Here is a 25649-nt window from a genome sequence, read left to right as displayed (position 1 = left end):
GCTTTTTTCAGGTTCCTAAACTCTTCCTTAACTGATTAGGCCTGTGCATTTTCAGCTCCAAATCTACAGTTATAATAGAAAACTATCACTTAGCAGACAGAAAGGCATGACAGCAAAAAACTTTCTCATTTTCTCTTTAAGTGTCTGATTACATGTTCTCAGGCAAATCAAATAACCTGAGATTCACTTGACCCATCCACTGAGCACAAACATTATCCAACTTTGTCTTTACATTGCCTTGAGATCCTGGGATTCTGAAGTGCAAAGTCCCAGTACAAAATACACAGTGTCTCCCTGAAGGAAACCAACATTGGTGAAAAACTGCCCAGTGTCACAAGGAAAACTGCAGCCATTTTGAATTATAAAACTATACTCGGTAAATCGTTACAGATTAGAGTGCTGCATACAATCCAGCAGTCAGAGAAAGAAACAGAAATCTCCAAAAATTTAAAAAGTTAACTACTAGAGACAGAGATTAATATCAGTAATTTATAAATTATCTTTTAAAAACAGTAAAACCCAACAGCAAATTCATTTCCCTCCCAAACTTTCTTCCTTCTCTTTCCCCTTAACTTGCTTTCTCCATTTTTTATAATTGCTTCCTGAAGTTCTGATCACAGTATCATTGTGGTATCAGTCCACTGGAGGCATAATCCTGGTGATATTCCTTTTAAGGGATAATTTAATTAAAGTGCTACAAGAAAATTAATTTCCTCTTTCTCCTCTTTTGAATACTTAAGCCTGTGCAATTATACATGAAAAAAAAGGAATTTATCAACTCTGAAACCTCAGATTCCATCAAGTACCTTTCCAGTACCTTAAAAAAATCATCCCTTTTAAAAATCCAGTCATTAGGGAAAAGTCATGTGTTCATGTTGAAATATGTAAGTGTCACTTCTCATGAAGACAAAAAAAACAAAAAAGAAAGAAAAAAAAAAAGATTCCCAGAGAGAGCCCACATTTCTAAAGGTGAAGAAAAAAAAAGCCAATACATTGCGTTAAATTGCTTTCAACCAAATGTTGATCAGCCTGGGAAAGTGAGAGGCTTCAGAAGGAAGATTTCATACTTACTGCTGGAGGAAGACAATTCTTTTGGACTGGAGCACATTGGCTGAGCACACATCTGACAGAGACAGTCCCTTCCATTAAAGGTAACTCGATCGCCTGGTGGAAATGGACGCCTGGAGAGTTAAAGAGAAAAATGTATTTTAGCAAAGGTTACGCCAGAAATTTTCCTCTGTTCCCTACGCCTTAATTTTGCTGCCTGCCCCCAGTGTAATCAATATTTTACAGAAACTCAGGCCAAATAGTTTCTGCAATGTGGCCTTGGCAAAGTCAGACACTGGAAGAAATCCAATCCATAGACGCAAGCAGAGCAGAGGTTACACTTGCCTTGTATTTTGGTTTTAAAAAGTTATCAGGTGTACTTTATCTAAAGAGTAGAGACAGTGAAATCCTTTTAAGACACAACAGCTACATTTATGATGGTCTCAGCATGATGTCGTGAGTAGCAAATGGTACAGAAAAGAACTCAAAGGAAGAATCGGAATTGGTCTTGATGCCAGTGAAGGAATGTGGAACTAGTCACTCATAAATACACTAATTTCATCTGTACTCGGCAATAAAATACGTGACTGTATTACAGTGGATATAGCAGTTTGCAAAAAAAATGAAATGTTGTCCACATTCATTCTCCCAGAGATTTAAAATAGGTATCTACATTACGGAATCGCCACTGTAATTGCTACCTGTGCAGATGTTGTTAGGAGAAGGTAAAGGCTGAATGGATTACGGAAATTTGAAATTATTTGCTGAACGCCAAAAAATGGGTGAGTGTCGTTAGGCAGAAGCTGACATTGCTGTTAACTCTTATTTGGTGTGTAAAACGGAAGATGAACAACATTTTGTATGAGCATTTCACTAAAATGAGAAGGTTCAGGAACTCCAAATCTTTAGTAAGACCCACCTACACCACACCTCGCTCCAGATCTGTGCTTGACAAATGAACATCTGCTTGTTTCTACAAAATAAAATGTTTAAGGCATTGTTCTAGTTTCCTTTCCACTGCCATTCCTAAGTGGGCCATAAATAAATCAGCGGCAATACCGCATTTCGTGAATCTATTCCAATGACTCATCTTTTGTTCATTCAACATAAAAAGATTGATGGAAGTCAATGTACAGAAAATTAACGTCATGTTTCATACTGTGTCACCTACTTTCACACTGTTCTTGGGAAATAAAACTGGAACATACAAATCATATGATTACTGATGTGCAGGATATTCACACACTGTTTAAAACCAAATGGAAAAATGATCAAAATACTTTCAATATAAAAGGTCTTGAAAAATGTACCAGGCTATAGAAAAAATTTCTTAAACTACTCGTCAGAGAGAGCTGTGAAAGATTATGGTAGCACCTGGCAAGTCTGCCACACTAACAACCAGACACATCATATGATGAGATCTCCAACAAGGTATTATCTCAGAATGTAGATTCTTGCCTTTCTTGTCCATGTCACCGTCCTGCATTAAGTTTCAGACAAAGGAACAGGCCCTGTCTTTTTTGCTCCTCCCTCTCTATTAAATCTACCTACATCGCTATCAGATGCTCCTTATGTGCCCCTCGGGCATTACACTGAAACTTATTGGGAAAAAAGTTCTGTTTCACCTGTAGGGCTCAGAACTGCAGAAATTAACCATCTGATTGTCATCTTAATTCCAGCTTAGTAAGTACACACATAACACAGGTGGCTTTCTGTAGAATCACCATGGCACCATAATATCACTTTACTTTCCCATTATGTCTACAAGATTGTTTTTACTACTATAAAAAATGTGCCATTACTATAAAAACCTACAGAAGCTTTAGTTCCCCTGGTGTATCCAAAATATTTTACTGATCACCATAGCAATAAGGTACATGCTAAGACAGCCTAAATTGTAGCATAGTCCCAGTGCCTAGAGCCAGCTATGCATGGAGACTTTGGGCTGAGTTTAGGCTGCAAAGCTCAGCCGAGATTTTCAAGTATAGAACTGCTCAAATGAGCAGGCTATGAGAGAACACGGAAGATTTACTTGGTAAGCTCCTAAATTCTATATGAACATCTTAGTGAGAGTTTAAACAAAAGTACAAGTTAAAAATGCCACCTTTTGTCCCATCCACACAGCCTTAGCTAACTTCTTTTTATTCCCTGTGGAACTGAAGACTGATCTCTCAGTGGGGACAATAAATAGTATTTGGGAAGAGGAGGATCACAGTTGTCCCAAAGCCATGTGTTCTTACATGATACGAAAATGAAGCTCCAGTACGTTTTCAATTGTTTAACAGTTCTTATAGCCCAAATGACTTGTCTGTTGTAGCACCCAAAACTTTGCTTTGCCTCATTTCTCCCATCAAGCTGGGCTGATCGCCTGAATCAACCCACATCCGTTATCTCAACATGTAAGCCTGATATTTAATTCTTTCATATGTAAGGGTAACTTTCTAAGAACAGGGAACTATATGTAACAGAGAAGCTGTGTCCCCCAAATAAGTGAGTGGTATTTTGAAGACCCTCAAAGTCAGACTTGCAGCAGGTTTTTTTTACAGCCAAGTGCTTCACCAATAGAAATATGTCCTGAGACTTGTGTCTCATGGCGACACCTTTCTCTCTGTTTTCCTTGTGCTGGGTTCATGCCATATTAGTTGAAAGAGATGACTTACTTGCAAACGGTACAGGCAAAGCAGCTTGGATGGTAAGTTTTTCCCAGAGCTGTTACTACTTCGCCTTCCACGAAGTCTCCGCAACCATTGCAGCGGGTCCCATACATGCGCTGGTAATCCAAGGTGCAGAGATACTCCCCATTCTTAATGAAAAAGCCTCCTTGTGCCAAGTCACAGCCACACACTGGAAGAAAAAAGAAAAAAAACCCACACAGATAGATGAGAGAAAATACACCTAACTAAGGATGTCAGCAACAGGCTGCTGCCAACAAATGAGATGACCTTGGTGGTCTTGCTCACTTCTACCACATTTTTGCTTTCTCCTCCTGTCACTACATGCTTTGACATCCCAGGAGAGGGCTGGTATTCTCTGGCTACAAGAGAGCCTATAATAAAGACTTTCCTTGGAGAAATCTGCATAACAACAACTTTCAGGTGCTTGGTCCTCGCCAAGACCTCAGTTACCTCCAGTCATCCAGTGAATCACGTTATCAGAGTTATTTGTACCAACACAATCTTGCTTTCACTTCCGGGCCTGGAGGTGAGCAGAAAAGATCTGATTCCATAAATAGGACAGATTTTACTATTTTATACACCAGCATACATTTTTCCTGCAAGTATGTGCTTTATTTTAAGAAACTTACAAGGTGTTGCATCTTTTTGAAACAATGAATATTTTAGAAATGTTGTATGGTTTTAAGTAACTCCTCCAGTCCCCACATAACACCAAGCTGCTCCACCTTTGCTGCATTAATACTTTTCATTTTGCTTTAAAAAGTATGATCTTTGAAATGTTCGGGTTGCTTTTACAGTTGCCATTTAGACATAAATACTGGGAGAAAGCTGCAGTGAAGAGACTATCAAGCATTAAAAATCAAGCCACATCTCCACTATATACACTTCATGATATATGAAGCCAAACTATATAATAGTATATTGAATACTGAATAAAGCAAACAGGAATAAAGAGTTTTTCCCATCTGTATTCTGAACAAATTCATATTCCAAGAGCTACTATTATCTTTGAGTGCCTCATCTGCACTGGTCTTTGTCTTTTATATACTAAACTCCCTGTACTTCACGGATTAGAGAAACAACTCTAATATCCGGATAGAGACTTGTGACCATGTACAACTTAAGTGGGAAAAATAATTTTATCAGTAAAACAGTGAAGGACCCGTCAAGGACTCCCGTGACTTGGCAGTTTTTCACTGTTAGATGCTTATTCGCCCAAACCAAAACACATCACAATCAGACGCCTGTTTTGCTTTAAGGAAAGATCCATGGTGCCAAATGGGCACTTCTGCTTGGGTTGAACAAAGGACTTGAACCTACTGCTGTCCCACAGTAGCACCAAAACCACTACTTGTTTCATGCGAGCTTTTAAAATTCCTCTTTATTCACCTCAGTGAGAAAGCATAAACAGAAGCTGCTAGATGAATTCTTAAACAAATAGATCTATGACCCTCTCAGGCCACTCCTACTGCTCCTCTGTATATCGCTGTATCTGTGTAATTCGGTAAGACAAACTACTGTTCACAGTAGTCTAGGATGCTAGGTTAACTCTGCAAGCAATTCCATCTCAGCCCTCCTCATACCATCCAAGTACATTCAGATCAAATATCAAAATATCAAATATCAGAAATTCTGATTATTAAGGGAAAATAAATAACCAGCATTCTAGGTCCCTGCAGCTACAGAGTCCTTGAAAAAATTAAAACATGAAATAGAGAAAGATTATCAGGGAAATTGGGATCAATTCATCTCTCCACAACAAATTCCAGCATGATGTTGTGCAAGACACTCATTCTCTCCTATTAGCTACCTGCCTTGAAAATCAAAATCGCAAGGTGTTTGGGGCAGGGATTGCAAATCCTCCGTGTTTGCCTGTTGCCAAGGCTCAGAGGTCTAATGAGTGTTACTGTAACAATACTTAATAGAATAACAATAAACAGAAAGCACTAAAATGCAGCTTAGAATTGAAGCGGTATCAGTGCTGGCATTCTTTTGGTTTCACATTTCTGCATAGAACACTGTGAATATCTCATGTACAAACAAATTACATTTCACGGTGGCATTAAATCCACAAGCAGTCAAACTCAATAATGAGTGACTTCGGAGAATTACAGAGAACTATTGTTAAGGCTCTATTACAATACTGCAAAGTGTGTTAAGCTGGTTTTCAGGTACACCTCCTTCCGTTTTTTCCTTTTGATTTCCATTTCGTTTAAAATATTATTTTCAAACTAATGGTACAATAGCATGCAACTATTATGCAGAAAATACCATGACCTCTAGACCACATCACATTAGACTCTTCCTGGGCTGGGGACCATCCTGGGCGTTTTCCACTGGAGGCCCAGAGGTGAAACCTAAGCCTACTCTGTTTCCCCAAAAATAAGATCTACCCCAAAAATAAGCCGTAGTGTGATTTTTCAGGATTTTTGAGGATGCTCGAAATATAAGCCCTACTCCAAAAATAAGCAATAGTTGTAATTCATAAAAAAAGACAATTTAAGTAGTGTCCAGGCAGCTATACATGTAAAAAAGGCATCTTTCGGAGCAAAAATTAATATAAGACCCTGTCTTATCTTTGGGGAAACAGGGCACTTACAATAGGTTTGCTTTTCTAAGTTATCTTTGGTGGATCCTTACGATTAAATCATGGAGTGACTGAGAATCCTACTTTAATGCTTAAAAGTTGTTAGGGATTATTTCAGTATTCAGACTGTTAGATCCTGGGTTTATGGTGTATAAACTGGAGTATTGTCATGGAGCGGTCAATAGTAGATACTTCAGAAGTTGCTACATTTCATAAAGAGCTCTGGAGTACTCACATGTCTATGCAAAAGTTTCCTCCTAACCTCCTTTAGTTTGTAATTTAACTTGTAGCTTTAACGTCCAAATCGATATAGAGAATTCATAGAACCATTTTGGTTGGAAGGCACCCTTGAGATCATGAATTCCAACCATAACCTCACTCTAGCACTAAACCATGTCCCTAAGAGCCTCATCTATACATCTTTTAAACACCTCCAGGGATGGTGACTCCACCACTGCCCTGGGCAGCCTGTTCCTGTTTCCTTTTCCTAATATCCAATCTGAACCTTCCCTGGCATAACTTGAGGCCGTAAATTTCAGCTTCAAGCCAAAGGCACTCAGCATGCTGCTGGATCTGCCTCCGAAGCTGCATATATGAACTCTCTGGCTCTGTACTACTGCCCCCAGTTCTACCGATGAGTCACCTTTCGAAAAATTCAGTCATCATGGCTCTCCTGGCCTGCCCAAGCAATGAGTCTAATAAGGCAGGATGATCAAAAGTAACTTTGAATGCAACCTCAGTTCTAGTTTCTTCTGAAAACCCAGCTTCAACATATCATACAGAGGTCTGTGGTAGATCATTGCTTGCAAAAAAACCACTGCAAACTCCGTGCAAACCCTAAAGGGTTCATGCAGTAATAGTTATTAAGATCTAGCCCTTTTGCATGGCCACAGGGATTCAAGCCCAGTGACAAAAATGGGAAATAAAATTATTTGGCAAGTCTTGTAAATACAGTAGTTACTATTATTAAAAAGAAGCTCCCTGTATTGCCCTTTTCTTTATGAAGTCTCCTGTCCACCCAGTCTCTTTTTGTCAATAACTCAGAATGAGTTAATTCTCTCATACTGGCAAGTCATGAATTCGGGCACAGGCAGAACTGCTTAAACCACCAGCAGATCCATCATTTTTGGCGTTCTCACAGCAGGAAGCACCCACCAATCTGCAAGAATTTAAGACAAGTCCTGGCAACCCCACATCACAACGGATTTTTGTGGACAACTTGGCGCATGTGTTCCCATCACTAATCACAGCTTTAAGCTACACGGGCAGAACAAGGGTCACCCAGACTGTTAACATCCATGGTCGGAAAAACGCTGTTCCAGCTGCTCTCACTGGGAGTCAAAGATCCCATCAGAAAGAATGAACATGACTGGATCCACGCCTGGTGTACAGTGTGCTGTTCAAACAAGGAATGGATTTAAACAGCTTTTTTTTTTCCCTTCCTTTTTCCAACTGTGCAGAAGTCGTGGTTCTGACAACAAATCCCCTCAAGCTTAAACATACTGCCTCAGCACACATGTTTATGACCACTGTAGAAATACCACAGGAAAGATGGACCAATTGTAATTGTTTTTATTAAAAAAAGACCATCTGCCCAGCATCGTTCAAAATGCACAAACAGCAGAGGCAACGAAGAGAAACCAGCTGTGATACAAATATCACGTCATCAAATAAAAACAAATACCAAAATGATGACAGTTAATAGGAAACAATGAATGTTCTTTGGGGGTTTTTTCCTATGCTGATGGGAAAAAAAAACCACAACACCACTTCAATATTATTAATTAGTGGAGCCAATAGTGATGCACAAATGATGCTTGAGAAAGCAAGAAGTGAGAGGTATTCTCTAAACATCCATCACATGGAAACAGTTCTACAGGAGAATAACATTTCCTCAAGACCTTTCCTGCTTGATACAATGGAAGAAATTATGTTTTACAGGACCAGAACCTCCCTTCTGAAACAGGAGACACTGGGAAGCATTTCTATCCCCTGAGGTACCAGAAGCATAGAGAGAGAGAGAGGGAAAAAAAAAACAAACACCACAGCATTTTTATTTAAATAAAAAAGAACCATTATCTTCAACAACATGATCTATCTCCAAGGGACTGGGATCATTCTTAAGCTGAGTCACTTCCAAGCTTTAACGGGTATTATGAAAACTAAGAGAGCAGATTTTTTCAAAGTGAACGGAAGTAGATTTCATCCTACTGAGTATTATGTAGGGTTTCCATAAGGGTATTGCCAGTGAGAGCTGAAAAAACAGGCCCTTAGTAAAATAACTCCATGTTGATGTTAAGTAAAAGTTGTTTCAACACTGAAGAAACAAACCCACCCAAGCAGACTCTATGAGCATGGGCTCTCAGCTTGCAGAAGTGAATGGTATTCATTAGGAACAGTCTAATGATCTGCTTTGTCACTGTGCATTAAATAAGGTGCAAATTCAATTTCCTGTTGGGGTTTTATTTCTTCCTTGTATTTCTAAGCTTCATAGAATAATGGTGCTGTTCTCAAGCGGGAAATATTCACACAGCATTTACTTCTTAGGACATAATGGATTTCTTGTTGGAAAGTAGAAAGGAATTTGGCAATGTTTCCATTTATCATCTACATCTAAACAAATATACAGGGAAAATAATTTTTTTCCTCTGCCTGAACGTTTAACAAATCCAGTATTGATGAAAGCAAGCTTCGTGTTCTTATTAAAGTTTAAAGTTTCCACATTTCAAACGAACTAAGTCTCTCTCTGCCTTAGTTTTCCTCTTATCAGCACTTCTCTTGATGGCATAACGTCCGGTTCCTTAAGTCATTTAAACAATGAATGTTCAAAGTATCATCAGAAGAGCACATGAGAATGGTAAATCTCAGAAGCCATGCTGCAGCACTGCCACTGCAGAAAGATTAAAAGGCACCATTAAGAAATTGCATAAAGCTTTTTGCAAAAGCTGCAACAGAGATCCTGATAACTGTTTGTCACACTCCTGTCACAGCAGATTTTTTTTTTTTTTGCCACACACTGATGAGAGACGCATTTTGATTTAAGCTGTTTGGAACTGTATGCAGCACTCTCAGTGGTTCTGGAATCTCTCTCATTTCAACAGATTGACTTTATAAACAACCCTGGGAAGTGGAAAGAGCTTTATATACATGGGACAAATATAGGTGATGTTAAAATCTGCTTCATTATCTAGTCACCAGCTGGCAGAAAGGTTTAGCAGCTAAAATATCTCCTGCGCAAAACATGAGACTCCAATTCTCCTCTTTTCCCTTAAACTGGCCTGGGATCTCCAGGAGAAGCATGTTTTCATCTCCAGCCAGGCCCTTCTCATCTTCCCTTGAAAAACCTTGACCCTCCATTTCAAATACCCCGCCTGCACGACTCCCGAGTGCCACTGGCATTGTGACACAAGGAATTCTCAGTGGGGAACCTGAGTGAAACCCTTACACATTGAAGACGAGCATTCGCTCCACTGAAACAACCAGTGATGACTGAGTTTTAAATGAGCTCAGAGTTTTAACTTAACTTCCCAATCAACACCATGGCACTGCCTTTAGCCCTACGAGGTCATTTTTCTTTGGTTTTCTCTTAAACATCGGAGATACAAACGATAGTGCACAGGGAAAACTTTCCTGTCTGCATCTGCCATGCATATATTTCAGTCTTTCTAGCAACTTAACAGACAGTAGTTAGTACCTGAGCCCAACAGCAAGTAAACAACAGCCATATATAATGCAGGGATGTGACAGCTTCCCAAATAAAATATCCATGTTTTGTGCACCAGGATGGAAACAAGGGCAAGAATCATTCAACCATTTAAAACACCTTTCACATTAAACTAAGCACTAGGTGGAGATTAAAGTCATTTATGGGTCTGTAGGAAATGAACCTTGAAGAAAATGCAATCAGTGGAAAAATGTCAAAGTTTAGCCTGGGATAGCTTGGCTGTAACTATCTAGATGAGAGATCTCTCCAAAAAGATTATAAATAAGCAAACCAAGGATTAAGAATAGAAAAAAACAAATCTGCCTCATCCACAGACTTAGGAAACAAGCCAGGCGAATGAAAGATACATGACAATAAACCCAAGCGACTTTCCATATTCTTATAATGATGCTCTGCAACACTCATCAAGCACCTGTAAAGCATCCTGCTGGCCCTCTACTTTCAAAGGCATCCAGTAGTTTATTAAAATCTGACATGACATCTGTCAGCATTCATCAATAACAGCCAAGTAGTGCAATTAATTTCATTTCCTGTCAAATGTTTGGTCACTGAAAGAGACTTCAATCCCAACTAAACTAAGATCAGTGTCAACTGATTGCTATTCATAGCATTAAAACCCCACGAGCAAAACAAGGATCCACTTTAGAATGGGATGAAACTGCTTGGGATTTTTTTCCTGTCAACATCTAAAGCAAAATTAACAATTCAGTGTTTTATGTGAAAAATCGAAAAAATAATTTGGAAAAGACGACCCAAATAAGAGAGGACATTGCTATTGAAAACAAGCAGAAGGGCAGGAAAGGGTCAGGTGACAGAACAGTGTAACACAGACCTATGGGTCCAGTTTGAACCCTACTGCCAGCACCCATAATCGCGTCAGCCAAGGTGCCTCTTCAACAGGGAGCAAGGGCTCCTCGGGAGTTTTTATTGAGACACTTTTCCACAAGTGTTGAGGGTGAGTGGTGACTTTCACTGCCAAGGGGTTGGATATAGTTTATTATCTGCTGCACACCCAAACCAGCCTATTGCCATCCCAAAGGCTGCTGCCATTAATAAGGCAGAGCTCTCCCTGCTGCCTGTGTGTCCAGGAGAGTTTGGGTCTTCTGCAGGAATCACAGAACGGTTGGGGCTGGAAGGGACCTCTGGAGATCATCCAGTCCAACCCACCTGCTAAAGCAGGTTGACCAGAGCAGATCACACAGGAACGTGTCCAGGTGGGTTTGAATGTCTCCAGAGAAGGAGACTCCACAACCTCTCTGGGCAGCCTGGACCAGGGCTCTGGCACCTCACAGTGAAGAAGTTTCTCCTCATATTCAGATGGAACCTCCTGTGCTTCAGTCTGTGCCCGTTGCCCCTCATCCTGTCATTGGGCACCACTGAAAGGAGTCTGGTCCATCCTCTTGGCACCCACCCTGGAGATATTTATAAACATTGATGAGATCCCCTCTCAGCTTCTCTTCTCCAGGCTGAACAGACCCGGCTCCCTCAGTCTCTCTTCATTAGGAAGATCTTGCAGCCTGTCTTGCAAAGTTCCCAGGCCCTACCTGAACCTGAAGTGAAATACCAACAGGAATCACTGCAAGAAAAAGAACAGGCTTCAGGACACAGCAGCTGAACTATGCAAATGTAGGAAGGGCAACTACAGCTACACCAAGGCTTGCTCTCCTATCAAACTACCCGAACACAGGAATTCACAGCTGAATCCCATTTCCTCTCATGGGAGAAATTTTAACCTCCATTAGCTTCCCAGGAGCAGAGTCCCACTGCTCCCTAGATTTTCTAAACCGTTCAAACATGATTTCCTGTCCTTTTACATGTTCTCCATGTCTCTCATCGGGCCCCTCTGTGCACACAGACAACAGCGTGCCCCCCTTTTCATTTTTTCACTTGATTTGTGTACTAATCTCTTCAACAACAAGTACTTCTCATTTTCACCCTTAAAATCTTCATCTCCTCATTCCCTTCCATGGGACTTTCTACCATGGAGAAAGGATGCAGAGTCATAATCCTTCAAGATCTTGAGTCAGATCCCCAAATTCTTGACCATCCAAACCATGATATTGTAACATTTCTGTCCCTTATATTTGTGTTCTGCTGTTAGAGTATTTCAGGCTCATATTTACCAATGTTTTATATTTTAATGACTAGAAATGCCCTTTTCTTTACATGAAAGCCAAAACACTCAGGTTTAGGAAAAAAATGAAGATACAAACACTCTCGAGAAAAATCAAAAGACTTAATAATGTTAAAGGCTGTTTCAATAACCAAGCTGAAAAGGGGAGTTCACAATCTGGCAAGCAGAATCGTGGTGTATTGAAAGAGAATTACAAGCCTGGAGAGCTTTTATATAAAGTAGGCTCTTTGGTTCGGTGATTCAGAGCTTCAAGGGACCTCGTATAATTTCCCAGCACTCAGGAAGGAGCACGTTCTATCCACCAGTTAACGTTACCGTGTCCATAGATCAGTCTCTCTTTTGGAAGAATTTGTGGAAACGTAAGGGTCTTTTCAAACACCGCACTGGGTATCTACTACAAGAATGTCCTCATATTTAAACTTTCCATCTGCTGACACTGAACTATTAATAGCACAGACTACCCAGCAGCCAGTTTACAGCCTCCTCCTGCCGCCACAGAAGGAATCTGATGACAGATCAAAGGTCAAAGAACTAATGATTTAAAACACATTCCAGCCTGTTGATACAGTGTCTGCTTACATGACCCTAACTTCTACGCAGTCCTTCATGGGAGGAAGATCCAGTTCAAAGTCAAAGATCACAGAGCATCCCAAAATCTAAACTTAGGAACCCTCCTTCTTCCCAGTCAAGCGCTTGAACTACAGATGATGTAGCCTTGCAGAAGCCATCACATAAAAGAAACAGACCCGTGCCTGGAACCTACACATACTACAAAGGATTCTAAGAAGTACATATTGATGTGGGCTTTCCTAAATAAGCTTGAAAGACATCTAACTCAAAAGAGGAAAATTAGCATATTTGTTCCATAATTAAGAAGCTCCTTTATGCTCACTTAGGGCAGTGTTTTAATAGAAGGTGTAAGTTTCTTCTCCATGGGATACTCTGGGTTTGTGGAATGCTTCCTGTATGCCAAGACTTGGCTTTGGCCTTATAATTAGTAAGAATATTAGCTAGCAATTTACTTTTGATATCTGATAGTGCTACAGCATGTAAAACATTCATACACAGTGAAACATTTCCACCTGGCACAGCCTAATCAAATTACAGACATATATGCCACATAATGAGGACTAGAAAACTTTAAGACACCATCCATATTCTCATGGCAGGATTGCTTATTTCTGAGGTGGTTTTTTGTTGTGGGTTTTGTTTTGGTTTAAGCTGCTATACGGAAGCTAAACTATGCTTTCCTATTTGTATTTGACATCAAGAACAGGGACACTGTCTACTTTTTTAAAAACTCCTACCACAAATTCTACATTACCTTGTTAAGTTAGCAACCAATCTCTACATGTACCAAAATCAAGCTATGTAAACTTTGACATTGTTACTATGAAAGCTTAAAGCTGGTTCTGTTGAGCAACACACTGTATTGAAACCAACATTTCCCTCTAACCCAGAAGATGAATCATAGGCTTAATAATAAAGTCTTATTTATAGCAATTTTGCTAGCCTCAAAGTTTCCTCTCCTAGTATATGCAATAGGGTAAAATGAACAATCAACTGACAATAACAGAAAACAATCATTTGTATCAGATGACAACTTGAGATATTCAGATCTCTGCTCGTGCACATTGTAATTCAGGGCTTGATCCGACACACATTTACATATGTAATAGCCATTGCAGTGAACAGTCTTAGTTCTTCCACAAAAGTTATTCATGTACATAGATTCTTACAAGAAAAACTTCTTACTTTTTGTAAGCTACTAATTCATTCTTGTTAGTGTTAATGCTTATTAAAGACAAAAAGTAAAACAAGGAGTTATCCAGCTCAGTCTGTTCTCCCTCCAGCCTCCTCATCAAACCTGTCCTCCTCTCAGCCTGCTGCTTCCATTGCCTGGTAACCATTAACAATTTGGAGTGGTTAAAGTAGTACTCCTGGAAAAACAGAAATTAAGACTTATTTATTACAACTGGAGATAATGCAGAATCCAATTAAACTGGCACCTGTAACACACAACAGTGTAACTCCTTTGCAAGGGAAGTGACTTTGCAATAAACCAGCCAAAGAGAACTGCTCCGAGTAGAGCTCCTGGGGCTGCGCTCCTGAGCGTCTCCTGTCCCTGCCCCGTCCATCAGCCCCTGTTAACGCCACTCCGAGTCAGCTGCCGACTGCCGGAGATTCTTTGCCTATCGGGGGGCTGGCACACCTCACCTTCTGGGGGACAGGCCATGCCATTTTCAGCTCTTTTTCCTTTTTTTTTTTTTTCTTTTAATCAGCTCTTATCTGGAGCCACAAATAGAACTATCCGGCCTCGCCAGGCAGATAGGACAAACCAGCTGTATACACTTGGTTCTCCGCAGGCAGGGAGCTACAGCTACCTGCATCTTATCGGGGGTACGGGAACACGTCAATCGATGGAGGTTTTACTTGTCATCTTTATCAGGAGGCAGTTACTCTTTTCTGAGAAAGATTCCAGAGATGGACAGAGCACCAAACTACAGGAGAAGACGATTGTCTGATCACGTAACACGGCACATGAGCATGTCCTGCGCTGGCTGCCTCAGCGCGGAGGCCCACGTCCCTGCAGCGCAGCAGCCACCACGGACACGGAGTGCCTGTGCGTCTCTGACATAACCTGGGGAAGCAGGGTTACAATCCTATTGAACACAGTACGATGTAACCACAAAGTTGAGAGCATGGATGACAATGACAAAAAAAAAAAAAGGAATCCCATACAGAGCAAAAATAAGAACAGGTTCACACTGAAGCCCCGCTACTACACAACTAGTGTGACAGCTTTATGAGGAAATGGATTTTTTCCACAACTTCACTAGATTATAAGACTAATCCTATGGGCATTTTCAGCAGGTACAACAGCAGTCAGACAAGTATGTGCTTGTTAAAGTCTTACACACCATAGATGTACGAGTTGAACTCTCAAGAGCAAGCTTTGTTAAACTGGAAGGAAAAAGTTGCATTTACAGGTGCCTTGGATGTCAGATGCATTCCAGTCCCAGTATCAGGAGTATCCCAGTATCTCCTCTGGCTAACACCACACTCTGTATGTCTAGCTCTAACTCCTGTAGAGTCATAGTCATGTCAAATTAAAAACTCATTAGACTAAGAGGAAAAAAAAAAATGCTTACTCGAACAGCTGTGTCCCGCTTGTGTGAACCATATGGTCAGACAACATGCAATAAAAGCAAATAACTATATGGTTTAAACAAAAGAGTGCATTCACTTAAATATGAGACACCAAGAATAAACAAGCAGGTAGAAGATTCATAATAGGACTTGGAGTAACATCCCACACACCCTACTTTCCCTCCTCTCAGTGAAAGACAAATGAACGAAAGGATGACATTTACTTGCTGACAAACGCAACTAATAAGGCACAGACTGAACAAACAGCAAGAGAAAAGCCTCTAAGATTCAGCACTGCTCTCTCAGTTCAAACCAGCATGTGCAAATACTACAAATGGGTAGAAGCCGCACTCACCCCTTTCTCCTAAACAATAAGTAAACACATACAACCAGTCACCTTCCACGAGCTTAAAGTTTCCTTAACAAGCTACTGATAAAAATCATAGTTTCATTTCCATCAGAGAGATTTCTATAGCTCTTCCTTCTCTAGTGATCATGCGAGCAGTCTTGAGGTCAATAATATTACAGAATATCAAACTGTCATCAGCTTGGAATTATCTCCACAAACAGAAGCCACAATGAGTTTAGATATTGCCCTAGGGAAGAAAATAAAAAGTATCCAAGTAAACCCAGCCTTGCAACAGAATAGTTAAAGCACAAAAGCAGTGTGTAAGTAACTAAAAAACAAGTGAAAGGAGAAATGACAAGATTAATCTAGTGCATTCAGCAGGAGAACAATTCCAAAGCTCTGCTACCTCTGTCCCTTGCTCTATCAGGAGGGTACTTGGCACACTTCTTTCTGCCTGGCCTGAATTACCATTCTCCCTCATGACTCAAAGGAGCTGCTGCTGGAAATAGCCTTGTGCAGGGTCTGCTGTACATTGAGACCGTTACTCACTACGGGCAGAAAGAGTAAAAGAAACCACTTATTGCTGGTTCTGAACTGCTTCGGCATTACACGACATCAAGTACTGCTTGAAATAAAGCAGCTCTAATACAGACAGACATATGCATTACCCCAAGAGTTTTCAGGAATGGTGCAGACAGTGCTCCTCTCTGCTGCCCATGATGGGCTGATACCATTCTAGTTTGACAGACACAAAACATGAATATCCAGAAGAAAGTTAAGTTGATTTTTTGAGCTATCTAGTTGTATTTAACTAAAAGCCACAACTAACACAAAGACAGAATTTCTTAGACTCTAGCTATTAATTTTTCAGCACGCAAATGACTCAAGTGACTTTCAAAAAAAAAAACCAACACACCACAACCTTTTGTAACATAGGAAAACAAATATTTCTAAGTTCTGCTATGTCCCATTTATTTATGAAGCAGAAGACCAGAGTTACAGTAATCACACTGCTGTTCTATTCCATTCACACCTGGAACATGAAAAATACAACAAACTCAGGGACTGGACTTGAGGCACTTTTCAAAGTCTGGATCTGCAGTATTATGTGCTAGACATGGACTTTCAGAAAAGATAACTTAGGTGTAAGGGAAGCAAAAGTCAATTCTGCTACTCTGTTTTAGGTACTAAGTTACTGTAAGTTACTCCAGCACCTTTACCACCAGCTCTGCCACGTCCAGCTCAAGTCCTTGCACTGTATTTACACTGTGCTGTGCTAGGACTGAATGCAGCAGACGCTGGTTGTGCAGGAGCAACCCTTCCCTTGTTCCACGTGGGCCGATACATTTCTCCATATTTTCACCTTTCATCCTACGTACTGCGGTGAGAGTTACTTAATTCAGCCAACTCTGTATTGTTGTTCACTAAACAGAAACTGTATGGAGGAGTTCAGGATTGCCTCCTGCTTCAGAACACCCATCTTCAAAGGCGATGACTTCACGAAGAGTAGTTTTACAATTACTTAATGCTTCATTAAACCTCTTTTTTACAGAAAGCCACAGCGAGCCCTTGTTGTGGTCACAGAGGGCCTGCCATGCAGCTTCCTTACAGCTTTCAGGCAGGTATAAATACAAATATAGAAACACAGAGATACTTACACCTGATGGCAAGGCTCAAAGCGGAGGCCCAGCGATGGGCAGGGCAGGTTAGTGGGAGAGGCCCACACCATGGAGGTCCTTGAGATTATGAGGCCAAAGCCAAAAGGAAAGGAGAGGCACAGAGAATGAAGGGGAGAGACTCACACAGTGGAAGAGTGTGTGTGTGGGGAGCAGGGGGAAGCAGAGCCCAAAAAGAGCGGGACGTCCGAAGGCACAGGAAGGCAGTAAAAGGTGGGAGGCTCACACAGCAGAGGCTTGTATAGAGTTGGGGTGGCCCAAGATTGTTGGAGGCCCCCCAGACAACTGGGAGGATCAGGGAGGCAAAGCCCTCAGAGGCTGAGAACAAGAGAGTCGATGAACCTCAGAGAGAGCGGGGGGCTCACAAGTGGAGTCTCCAAGCATAAGAGGCTCCAAAAAAAGGGAGGCTTCCATGAAAGTGAGAGTCCCAGAAAATCCCAGCCCGTGGAGAGGGAGGCCCGGAGAGTCAGGGAGCCCCAAAACCATGGGAGACCAAGTGAGGGGGAGCCAGAAAGGGAGGGAGGCTCGCACAGGGACACCTGAAGCAGTGAGAGGCTCAGAGGATAAGATCCCGTGGAGGTGGAGACCTAGAGAGTTGGGGATGCCCAAAAGTGCGGGGTACCCAGAGAACGCCAGCCCAGAGAGTGGAGACCCAGAGAGAGCTGGAGCCCCACACAGCAGAAGAGGGGACCCAGCCCACAGACTGGAGGCCCAGCTAAAGGGAGGCCCCAGCAGGTGTGTGTATACGCTTATACACACAAATATGTGTTATGCACACGTACACAGTGTGCACATACTATTTCTAGAACTTAGTCAAAATCCAACCGCAAGCAAAGTAAGAACATCTTTTTGGCCATTCAGCTTAAGAGGTCCGGCTCAGCTTTTTCTGGGGGTGACAGTGTCAGCACAGCTGCTGCAAACATCCTTTGGCTCCCGCTCCTTTCCCTCCTGTAACCACCCTCCGCAATGCTCGCTCACTGAAGGCACCTCTCCTAAAATGTGGGGCTGAGCCCCCCTCACCCCAGCACATGCTCCTCAGTGACCTCCCTGCGTGTTTCTCTCAGATGTCAGTGTCCATTAGGCGCTTTTTGGTGGGGTTTTTTTTGAACACATGTACTTATTTTCAGCAATCAATTCAGTTAAAAGGAGCATAATTTTCATAACTATCCCTAATGAGAAGCAGTGGTTGCTGTTAATGGTGAAAAAAAAAAAAAAAAAAAATCCGGATTTATCCAAATCTTTGAAAAAGCACTTAGAGCAAAAACTAAAAAAGACAGAATTTTCTTAAGCATTCTTATGCCATATTCCTTTCCACCTCATCACACTATACAATCTAAACATACCCTCATCCCATATATGGAAATAACAGGAAATACATACAACACATTTTAAACCAAGTCAACTATTTACACTGGATTTCTGTATAGCTAGGGCTATACTTTCTCTTCCTATGTTTTGTGGCTCTCCATGAAGCACTTCATCTTGGATGTTTAGTGTTGTTCCATTGTTTCCCAAATAAACAGGAAAACACACACACACACACATCACCAAAGCAACCAGAGTCTAATTACGGCCTAACTCACTATTTGGGAAATATGAGAAATTGTCTACATAGAACTGTACAAAGTAAATAAAATTGAAAACAATATTAAAAAGAGCTAAGGCTTTTTTTTTTTTTTCCATCTCTTTCAGGTATAATTATCTATTGCGTAGTTTGCACTCAATGAACAGTAGAAAATAAAAAGAATGAACCCATATTCAGAGCAGAATGTGCTATTTTGAGTCTTCTAGTGGTGGCAAATTTATTCTCCCACCCCCCTGATAAAATAATGTCTCATATAATCTTCCTTTTCAATTAAATCATAGATGTTTGCATACTGAATTTGTGCTGTGTGGAACTGATCACCTTGCTGCTTGTACATGTGTGATTCAGCCATTTCACCCCCATTCTTTACCCTCTCCATGCACAAATTCTTCAGATACTAAGCAACGAGAATATCCTGTAATTGGCCGATCGCAGGAAGCGTGACCTCTCACCACTGGTTCAAGGTACATTTGCAGAAATTGACTCATTTCTAACAGCTGTATATCAAGGTCTTACCTTTGCAGGTGAAGCATTTGATGTGAAAGTGTCTGGCCTGAACACGGAGGACTTCACCTTTACATGGCTCCCCGCATTTGTGGCAGTGGATGACCGGCTTTTCGGAGGGGTGGTGAGGCTCCTGAGGATGGGCCACTGTAAAACAAACACACATGATTTAAACCCAGACAAAAAAATAAGATTTCCTCCTGTACTTAAATTTGCATTCTCAGACACATTTCATCACAAAACAAATGTATCTATTCACATTTTATGCTCATCTAAAAAGTAACCATCATTTTATTAAAAATATAATCTTCTCCTAAACCAGTAACTTAAGTCATTCACATCAACTACTACCTCTTTCCACAGAGGCTGCCATGGAAAGATGGGGAAAAATTCCCTCCACAGTTTCAGTGCCACAAAGTGTTTCAGAATGCCTGAGCTTTCCTTTCCAAGAACCTGAGTGTGTGCAAACCACTCAATGAGCACCCAAGGCAACAAGAACTGGGCTATTTTAATCCAAGAAATAATACAATCCAAGCAAAAAGAATTAATAGAATGCAATTACAAATCATGTTTTGGGAAACCAGATGAACCACGCAGCCTGAGTTTGCATGCAAATGACCATATTAAATAGAAACTACAAACATCTCCATTTTGCTACAGCACATACCTAAAACACAGAAAGCACATCTGAAGAGAAGCCAATGTTATTTGTTTCTAGCAAAAATGTCCCTCTGCATGCAAATTAGAGACATTATGAATAAACAGAAATAATCAAAGCATCTGCAATATAGTCAGGGAGACAAAATTCCAGGTACCGGTAATTGATCAGCTGCCCCAGAGCCCTGAGCAGAGCTTGGAGGGGAACAGGAAAGGTTTGTGTCAGCTTTATTGTGTACTTCATTGTTGTAATAAAAGTTTTATTGCTACCCATTTGGCTTCTGTAAAAAATGTTTAACTTGTTCTTCAGATGTGTCCTGTAGCAGCTTGGGGCCCGAACAGAAATCCAGAGACGTAAGCTGGAGCAAGACTGAGTCTCAACTGTACTGTTTGAAACGGAAAGCATTACCCAGAACATTCCCAAACAAAACTATGTTCCTTGAAATCTCCCTCCCACATCCCATTCTAGCAGTAGAAAGTTGTCCGCCTTGTAATACTGTTCTCAAACGAGCGATGCTGGTCAGAATGTTTCAGAGAAAACGTATCTCTGTCTTTATGCCATTCCTGTCCTGCAAAGGACTGAGTGCTGTTACACCTACATCATTCTCACTGTCACTGGGAATCATCTTTATTATTTTTATCTTGGTGTTTGCTGCAGATCTTTTCTTTTCCTGATCAATTCCTGACATGTACCTAGCCAGGATTATACTCTTTTTCAGGTTACTGCATATTCAGCAACGTAACGGATACCTTGTTCATATTTACTGCATCAGTTTCCTCCCCTTCCTCAATGAATTTCTAGGGAAAAAACCCCATCACTTAATGAAGTTCTTCTATATTATACTGTCCTCTATAAATGCCTTAGTGAAGAAATTCTGCATTATATCAATACAAGATTAATGATAGAAAAGCCTAATATGTGATTACAGGAGTAACAGGAATAGAGGATTACAAAAATCCCAAGCAATAATTTCTGCTGCAAGTCTAGCCAAACTAATAGGGCAGCTGCTGTTTGATTCTTCACCCCCCACACACTGCAGCCTTCAAAGAAAATAGTTGCATTTTTCTACTCAAGCTTAAGGTAGTTTCATTGCAATCTCCCTTGAGCGGTTATTCAGTCCATACTGGTGAACAGAATGCAGTTGGCAACGCGAAGCAGTATTTCAATTAGCAGCTCCATTTAAATAAGAGCACAGTGAATGCCTTGACTTGAGTGAACCTCATCTAATAGTCTGCAATGCCATCATATTTCTGGAGTGGAAGCTATTTTTCTTCCAAACAGGACTATTAACTATTAACTTGTAACCAAGGAAACACATCGTTTATGCAATGAGAAAGAAAGAAAATAAGAGACAAGCACAGAGACAAATGGTAGCAAATTAAACTATTACAAGGAAAAATCCCCCCTCTGATCCAGACAGCCTGAGATGGGCCTGATGCCAGCTGAAGAAAAGGTAACAGAATTTTTAAAGTTGCTCAAATGAGGAACTGGATCAAGGATTTGGGCAAACATTCTCTTAGGACTTATATGGTGAAGTGTGAAATCTGTACCTGCAACATTCTGCTCTCTCAAACTCACAGGTGGAGGACACTAACATATTCTGCATGCCAGGTTCCACATCTTCTGTTCTTGATCTGAAACACAAGTTCTTGCTCTTTACTACAGAGCAAACAAACGTTTTCAAGTCTGGTCCAAAGATGCAAGTTCTTTCCAGTTCTGCCTTTAAAGCCATTTAAATGAATACAAATACTGCTCTTTCCAGACTGGTCTCTTAACGGAAGCTAATTATGGTGCTTGTCTCACTGGCTTCAATTTGGCATTGTAGGTCAAGACTGAGTAGTTGAATTCTGTTCTTCTGCAAGGAATTGCTTGCAATCTTTTTCCTTTGGATATTTGCAATACACACCGGGCTTCTCAGTGGCAGAGCTGGCCCTTCATGGATACCAGGGAGGACAGAATGGGGAATTAAAGAAAAAGAAATACCTTCACAAGCAGTTTATTTAAATGTTTCTGACTGAAGTCCAGCCAGCCTACTGGACATGTAAACTGTGCACTGCTTTGGGTCTGAAAACTCCGAATTAGGCTCATTTCCTTACAGGGACTTCATATCTTGAGAAAGTAACTTTCTGGGCTCTGCCCGCACCAACCCTTCCCCACATCAGCTGCACACTAGAGGATAGATCCTCGGGCATCGTGCACCAGCAGCAATGGTGCAATAGGGCAGCTCTGTATCGTGACTAAGACAATAACAGACTCCACACAGTATAATTAGTGACAGGATGTTAATTTAGGATCTGGATAACTCAGGTTCCAACCCCTGCTCCACAATCTCTGGGCTCTTCGGATGGCATGCCCTTAGCTCTAAAGGACTACAGCCAGACGGTGACGTTCAGCTCAGTCTCTGAGCCTGTAACCTGTCAGCTTAAAATCAGGTTATCTGAACGTTTTTCTCTGTGTCTTGAGTGTCCCTGACTGTAAATCAGGTGTAACAGCACTGTCAGCCTTACCCTGCTGTGAGAGGGAACACAGAGAACAAGGCTCCCAGGCACTGGGATGGAAGGAATCACAAGTACCCAAGACAGTAAGTCAGTCCTGATAGGTTACACGTTCCACATCTGCTGTAATTCTGGAAGGGCCATTCATTGGAAAGTGCATGAGTGGACCAACACTAACTTGAGGAGCTGCGTTACCTTGATGAAAGTTTCAAATCCAAATATATTATCACAACTATCTTCCAAATTAAAAGAACATAAATCAATAGCTTTTTGAGGGAGAGATGCTACCAGAGCAACGAATTCTTGGTTCAGCATCGGGGCTCACAATTGTCATCATATCATAAAATACATATGTACTGTGTGGGTAACATAATAAACACAAGTCAAGTATTTACCAGTTCCAGTATACTGCGGTGAACTGATACTTGTCCACATACAGATCATGCCAGATTAAGTCAAGATGTGATCATACCAGTTTACCCTAACCTGTATAAAAAGGTGCATGCATCTTTTTGTGTAACATATCATATCAGCAAGGTGCAAGCACCTTCTAACACAATAGATCTACTTTCAAACAAATGTAATTCCATCAAAGTACCCAGGCTACTAAGTGAACTGGTTTTTTAAACCAACTGTAGTTAAACTAGTGCAGTGCCTACACTTGAACAACGGGATGCTGGAAGCACGCATTCATATCAAACAGGTACAACAATTTATTTGAATCTTTAGTCTTATTTTTATTCCTTTTCAAGAGTAACTATGAAAGCCACAGTACCTATAGAAGCATAGCTGTCACAGTCTTCACAATTGTACAGAGACTAATTACAAGAGATCATCGATAAAACTTTTTCCAAAGTTTCTGGTTGCTTTATATCAGTTTTAACTTCCAATGCTATTGAGTACTGCCTAAAGATTTTTTTTTTTAATTAACGAACATACAGAAGATATGTAAAGGTGAGTCATGTAAAGAAGAACTTTTCAATAACAGCTAGGCTGAGACTTCCACTCTTGCTTACAAGACCAGCTTAACTGAATAATTAATTAATAATTAATGCTTTCTTTAGCTCATCTGGGTTTCCAATAAGACAAATCAGTGTCCCATTTAATATCCAATTTATTGACTGGGAGAACTGTGAAGTCTGGATTACATTGTTTATTGGGGGGGTGGAAATCAATAGTACCTTCTTCTATGAGGAATACAATCTTTGTCATTGGAGTATTGCTTTGTGGTAACATCACTCCATCGACATAACACCATGATTTTTGTCATTCCTTATGTTCCATTGTGAATCACACAATTTCATTACATTTTGCAACTGCACTATATTGATGGAAATCCAAAGCAACTCTACCAGCTTGAGAGTGCTCATTACTGCATTTTATCAAAGCATCTCAAAATAATCCCAGATCTGCAAAGAAAAATAAACAACTAAAAAGAAAAAGGGAGAGAAAAGACCAATAACAACCCAGTGTTCATATGAGAAACCTAAAGCACCTTCTGAGCAAAATGAAAGAAAAATTGCTGTGCAAAGTTCAAAACCGTCCTGTCAATGCTTCTTTATGTAGAACAACTCATTGTACAAAGGTTTAATACCTATTACATGTTTTGCTGCATCAGCTAGAAGAAAGACCGCAGTATTCGCACCAAACCCTTCTGAACTGGAAATTACAGCAACTACCTGAACAGTAACGGTTGTTGAATAAAAGAAAACCAGGAAAATAAATACTGCAGCCTCCCTTATTGATGATCCTCTCCCTGAACACAGAACTGTTGGGAAACCAAAGGTTCAAGCTAAGTGACTCTCAGCTGCAGATTCCTGCTGGCAAGACTCCATGTCTCTGCTGTGAGCCACAGAACACTCAGCCTTGTACTGGAATCCAGAGAGAAGCTTCTGGGAAACGCCTTGCTATGCGTATGCTGCAAAGCAGAGGTCACAGCAAAACAGGCTGGGTTCAGTTCTGCTCTAAATTGAAGTAAAAAGCAGCTTCCTCTAAATTTAATCACGAGAAGGATATAAGCTATTGTTCTTTTAAAAGTAAATTTTCGTAGTTTTCACATTTGCGTGCCTACCTTCACAGATAAGCTTGGAGTTATACTCAGTCAACTTTAACCATGTCGCAGCAGGTGTAACTTCAAACCTCATGCTAGGATGTGTGTAGCTCCACAACCTCTGGGCGCTTTTGCGTGGCACCGAGAATGTGCTGTGCCCACAGCAGCATAGGCAAGGGGACACTCAGGATTTCACGGCTGTGTCCTTTAGATCTTGAAGAGTGGCGTAATACAGACAGCACACTCTGAAATGCTAACTTTCAATTGGCTGCTGTGTTTTTTGGCCAAAACCAGAGCTACTAAGATGGAAAAATAAAGCAAAAATTTAATGGCATTAAACTATTGTGTGGTTTTGTGCTAGCCTGCTTCAAATTTCCCCATTCCTTTCTGCTTCCAGGGATGAAGGTAAGATAACCGTACTAGAGATTGCCAAGGCACGAAATGCAACCAAATCTTCCTTCAGGCAGCAGTGCTCCCTGCCTTCTCTCTCTAAAATACCTGATATGGTTTTGGAGCACTTTTCTTAAATTAACGTACAGGATTTGAAGTTCAAAATTCGAAGGTTTTACAACTGGACACTGTCAAGTGACTGTCCTATACTTCCAGCTGGGCGGCCACTTGCTGGGGACAGGACAGAGGGCGGCTGGCAGGCCCTGGGACCAGGACAAGCAGCTGTGAAAAAGCTATTCCTGGATGAAAGGTGCAAGAGAGACACCTGAGAACCAAGTTAAAGAACCAGATCTGGCTTATCACTTCTTTTCCATGCTCCCTTTGTAAAGAAAGGAGAAAAAGTAATTTTCTCCCATCCTTTGTGTTTTCTCGCAGAGGTGAATGTCTGTAACCTCTGGTTTGTAAAGCCTGTCTATAGTTCGTACGCTACCCGAGACATTCCTCTTTTGTAAAATCTCAGCACAGTGAAGCCTTGAGGAGTTACTGAAATACCTACTAAAAAGAAGGGATGAAAAACGCAGTGTCGTTTTCCTTATCTGCAGACTCAGTTCTTGAATCTTCAATC

The 25649-nt window shown here is 40.9% G+C and overlaps 1 protein-coding gene across 13 annotated transcripts in view; it reads right to left on the bottom strand.

Moving 5' to 3' along the window:
* ABLIM1 (actin binding LIM protein 1) overlaps nt 1-25649 on the bottom strand; it is a 217201-nt gene that overhangs the window by 91747 nt on the left and 99805 nt on the right. For all 13 annotated transcript variants that reach the window (XM_065639530.1, XM_065639517.1, XM_065639527.1 and 10 more), the window contains 3 exons: nt 19444-19578; nt 3708-3891; nt 1072-1181 (listed from right to left, as the gene is read on the bottom strand). In XM_065639530.1, coding sequence (XP_065495602.1) covers nt 1072-1181; nt 3708-3891; nt 19444-19578 — 429 coding nt within the window. The remainder of the gene's footprint in view (nt 1-1071; nt 1182-3707; nt 3892-19443; nt 19579-25649) is intronic.

Source organism: Caloenas nicobarica, chromosome 7, assembly GCF_036013445.1.
Source record: "Caloenas nicobarica isolate bCalNic1 chromosome 7, bCalNic1.hap1, whole genome shotgun sequence".
NCBI classification, from domain to species: Eukaryota; Metazoa; Chordata; class Aves; order Columbiformes; family Columbidae; genus Caloenas; species Caloenas nicobarica.
Note: the sequence above shows the minus strand (reverse complement) of the source record. Positions and strands in the feature narration are given on the sequence as shown.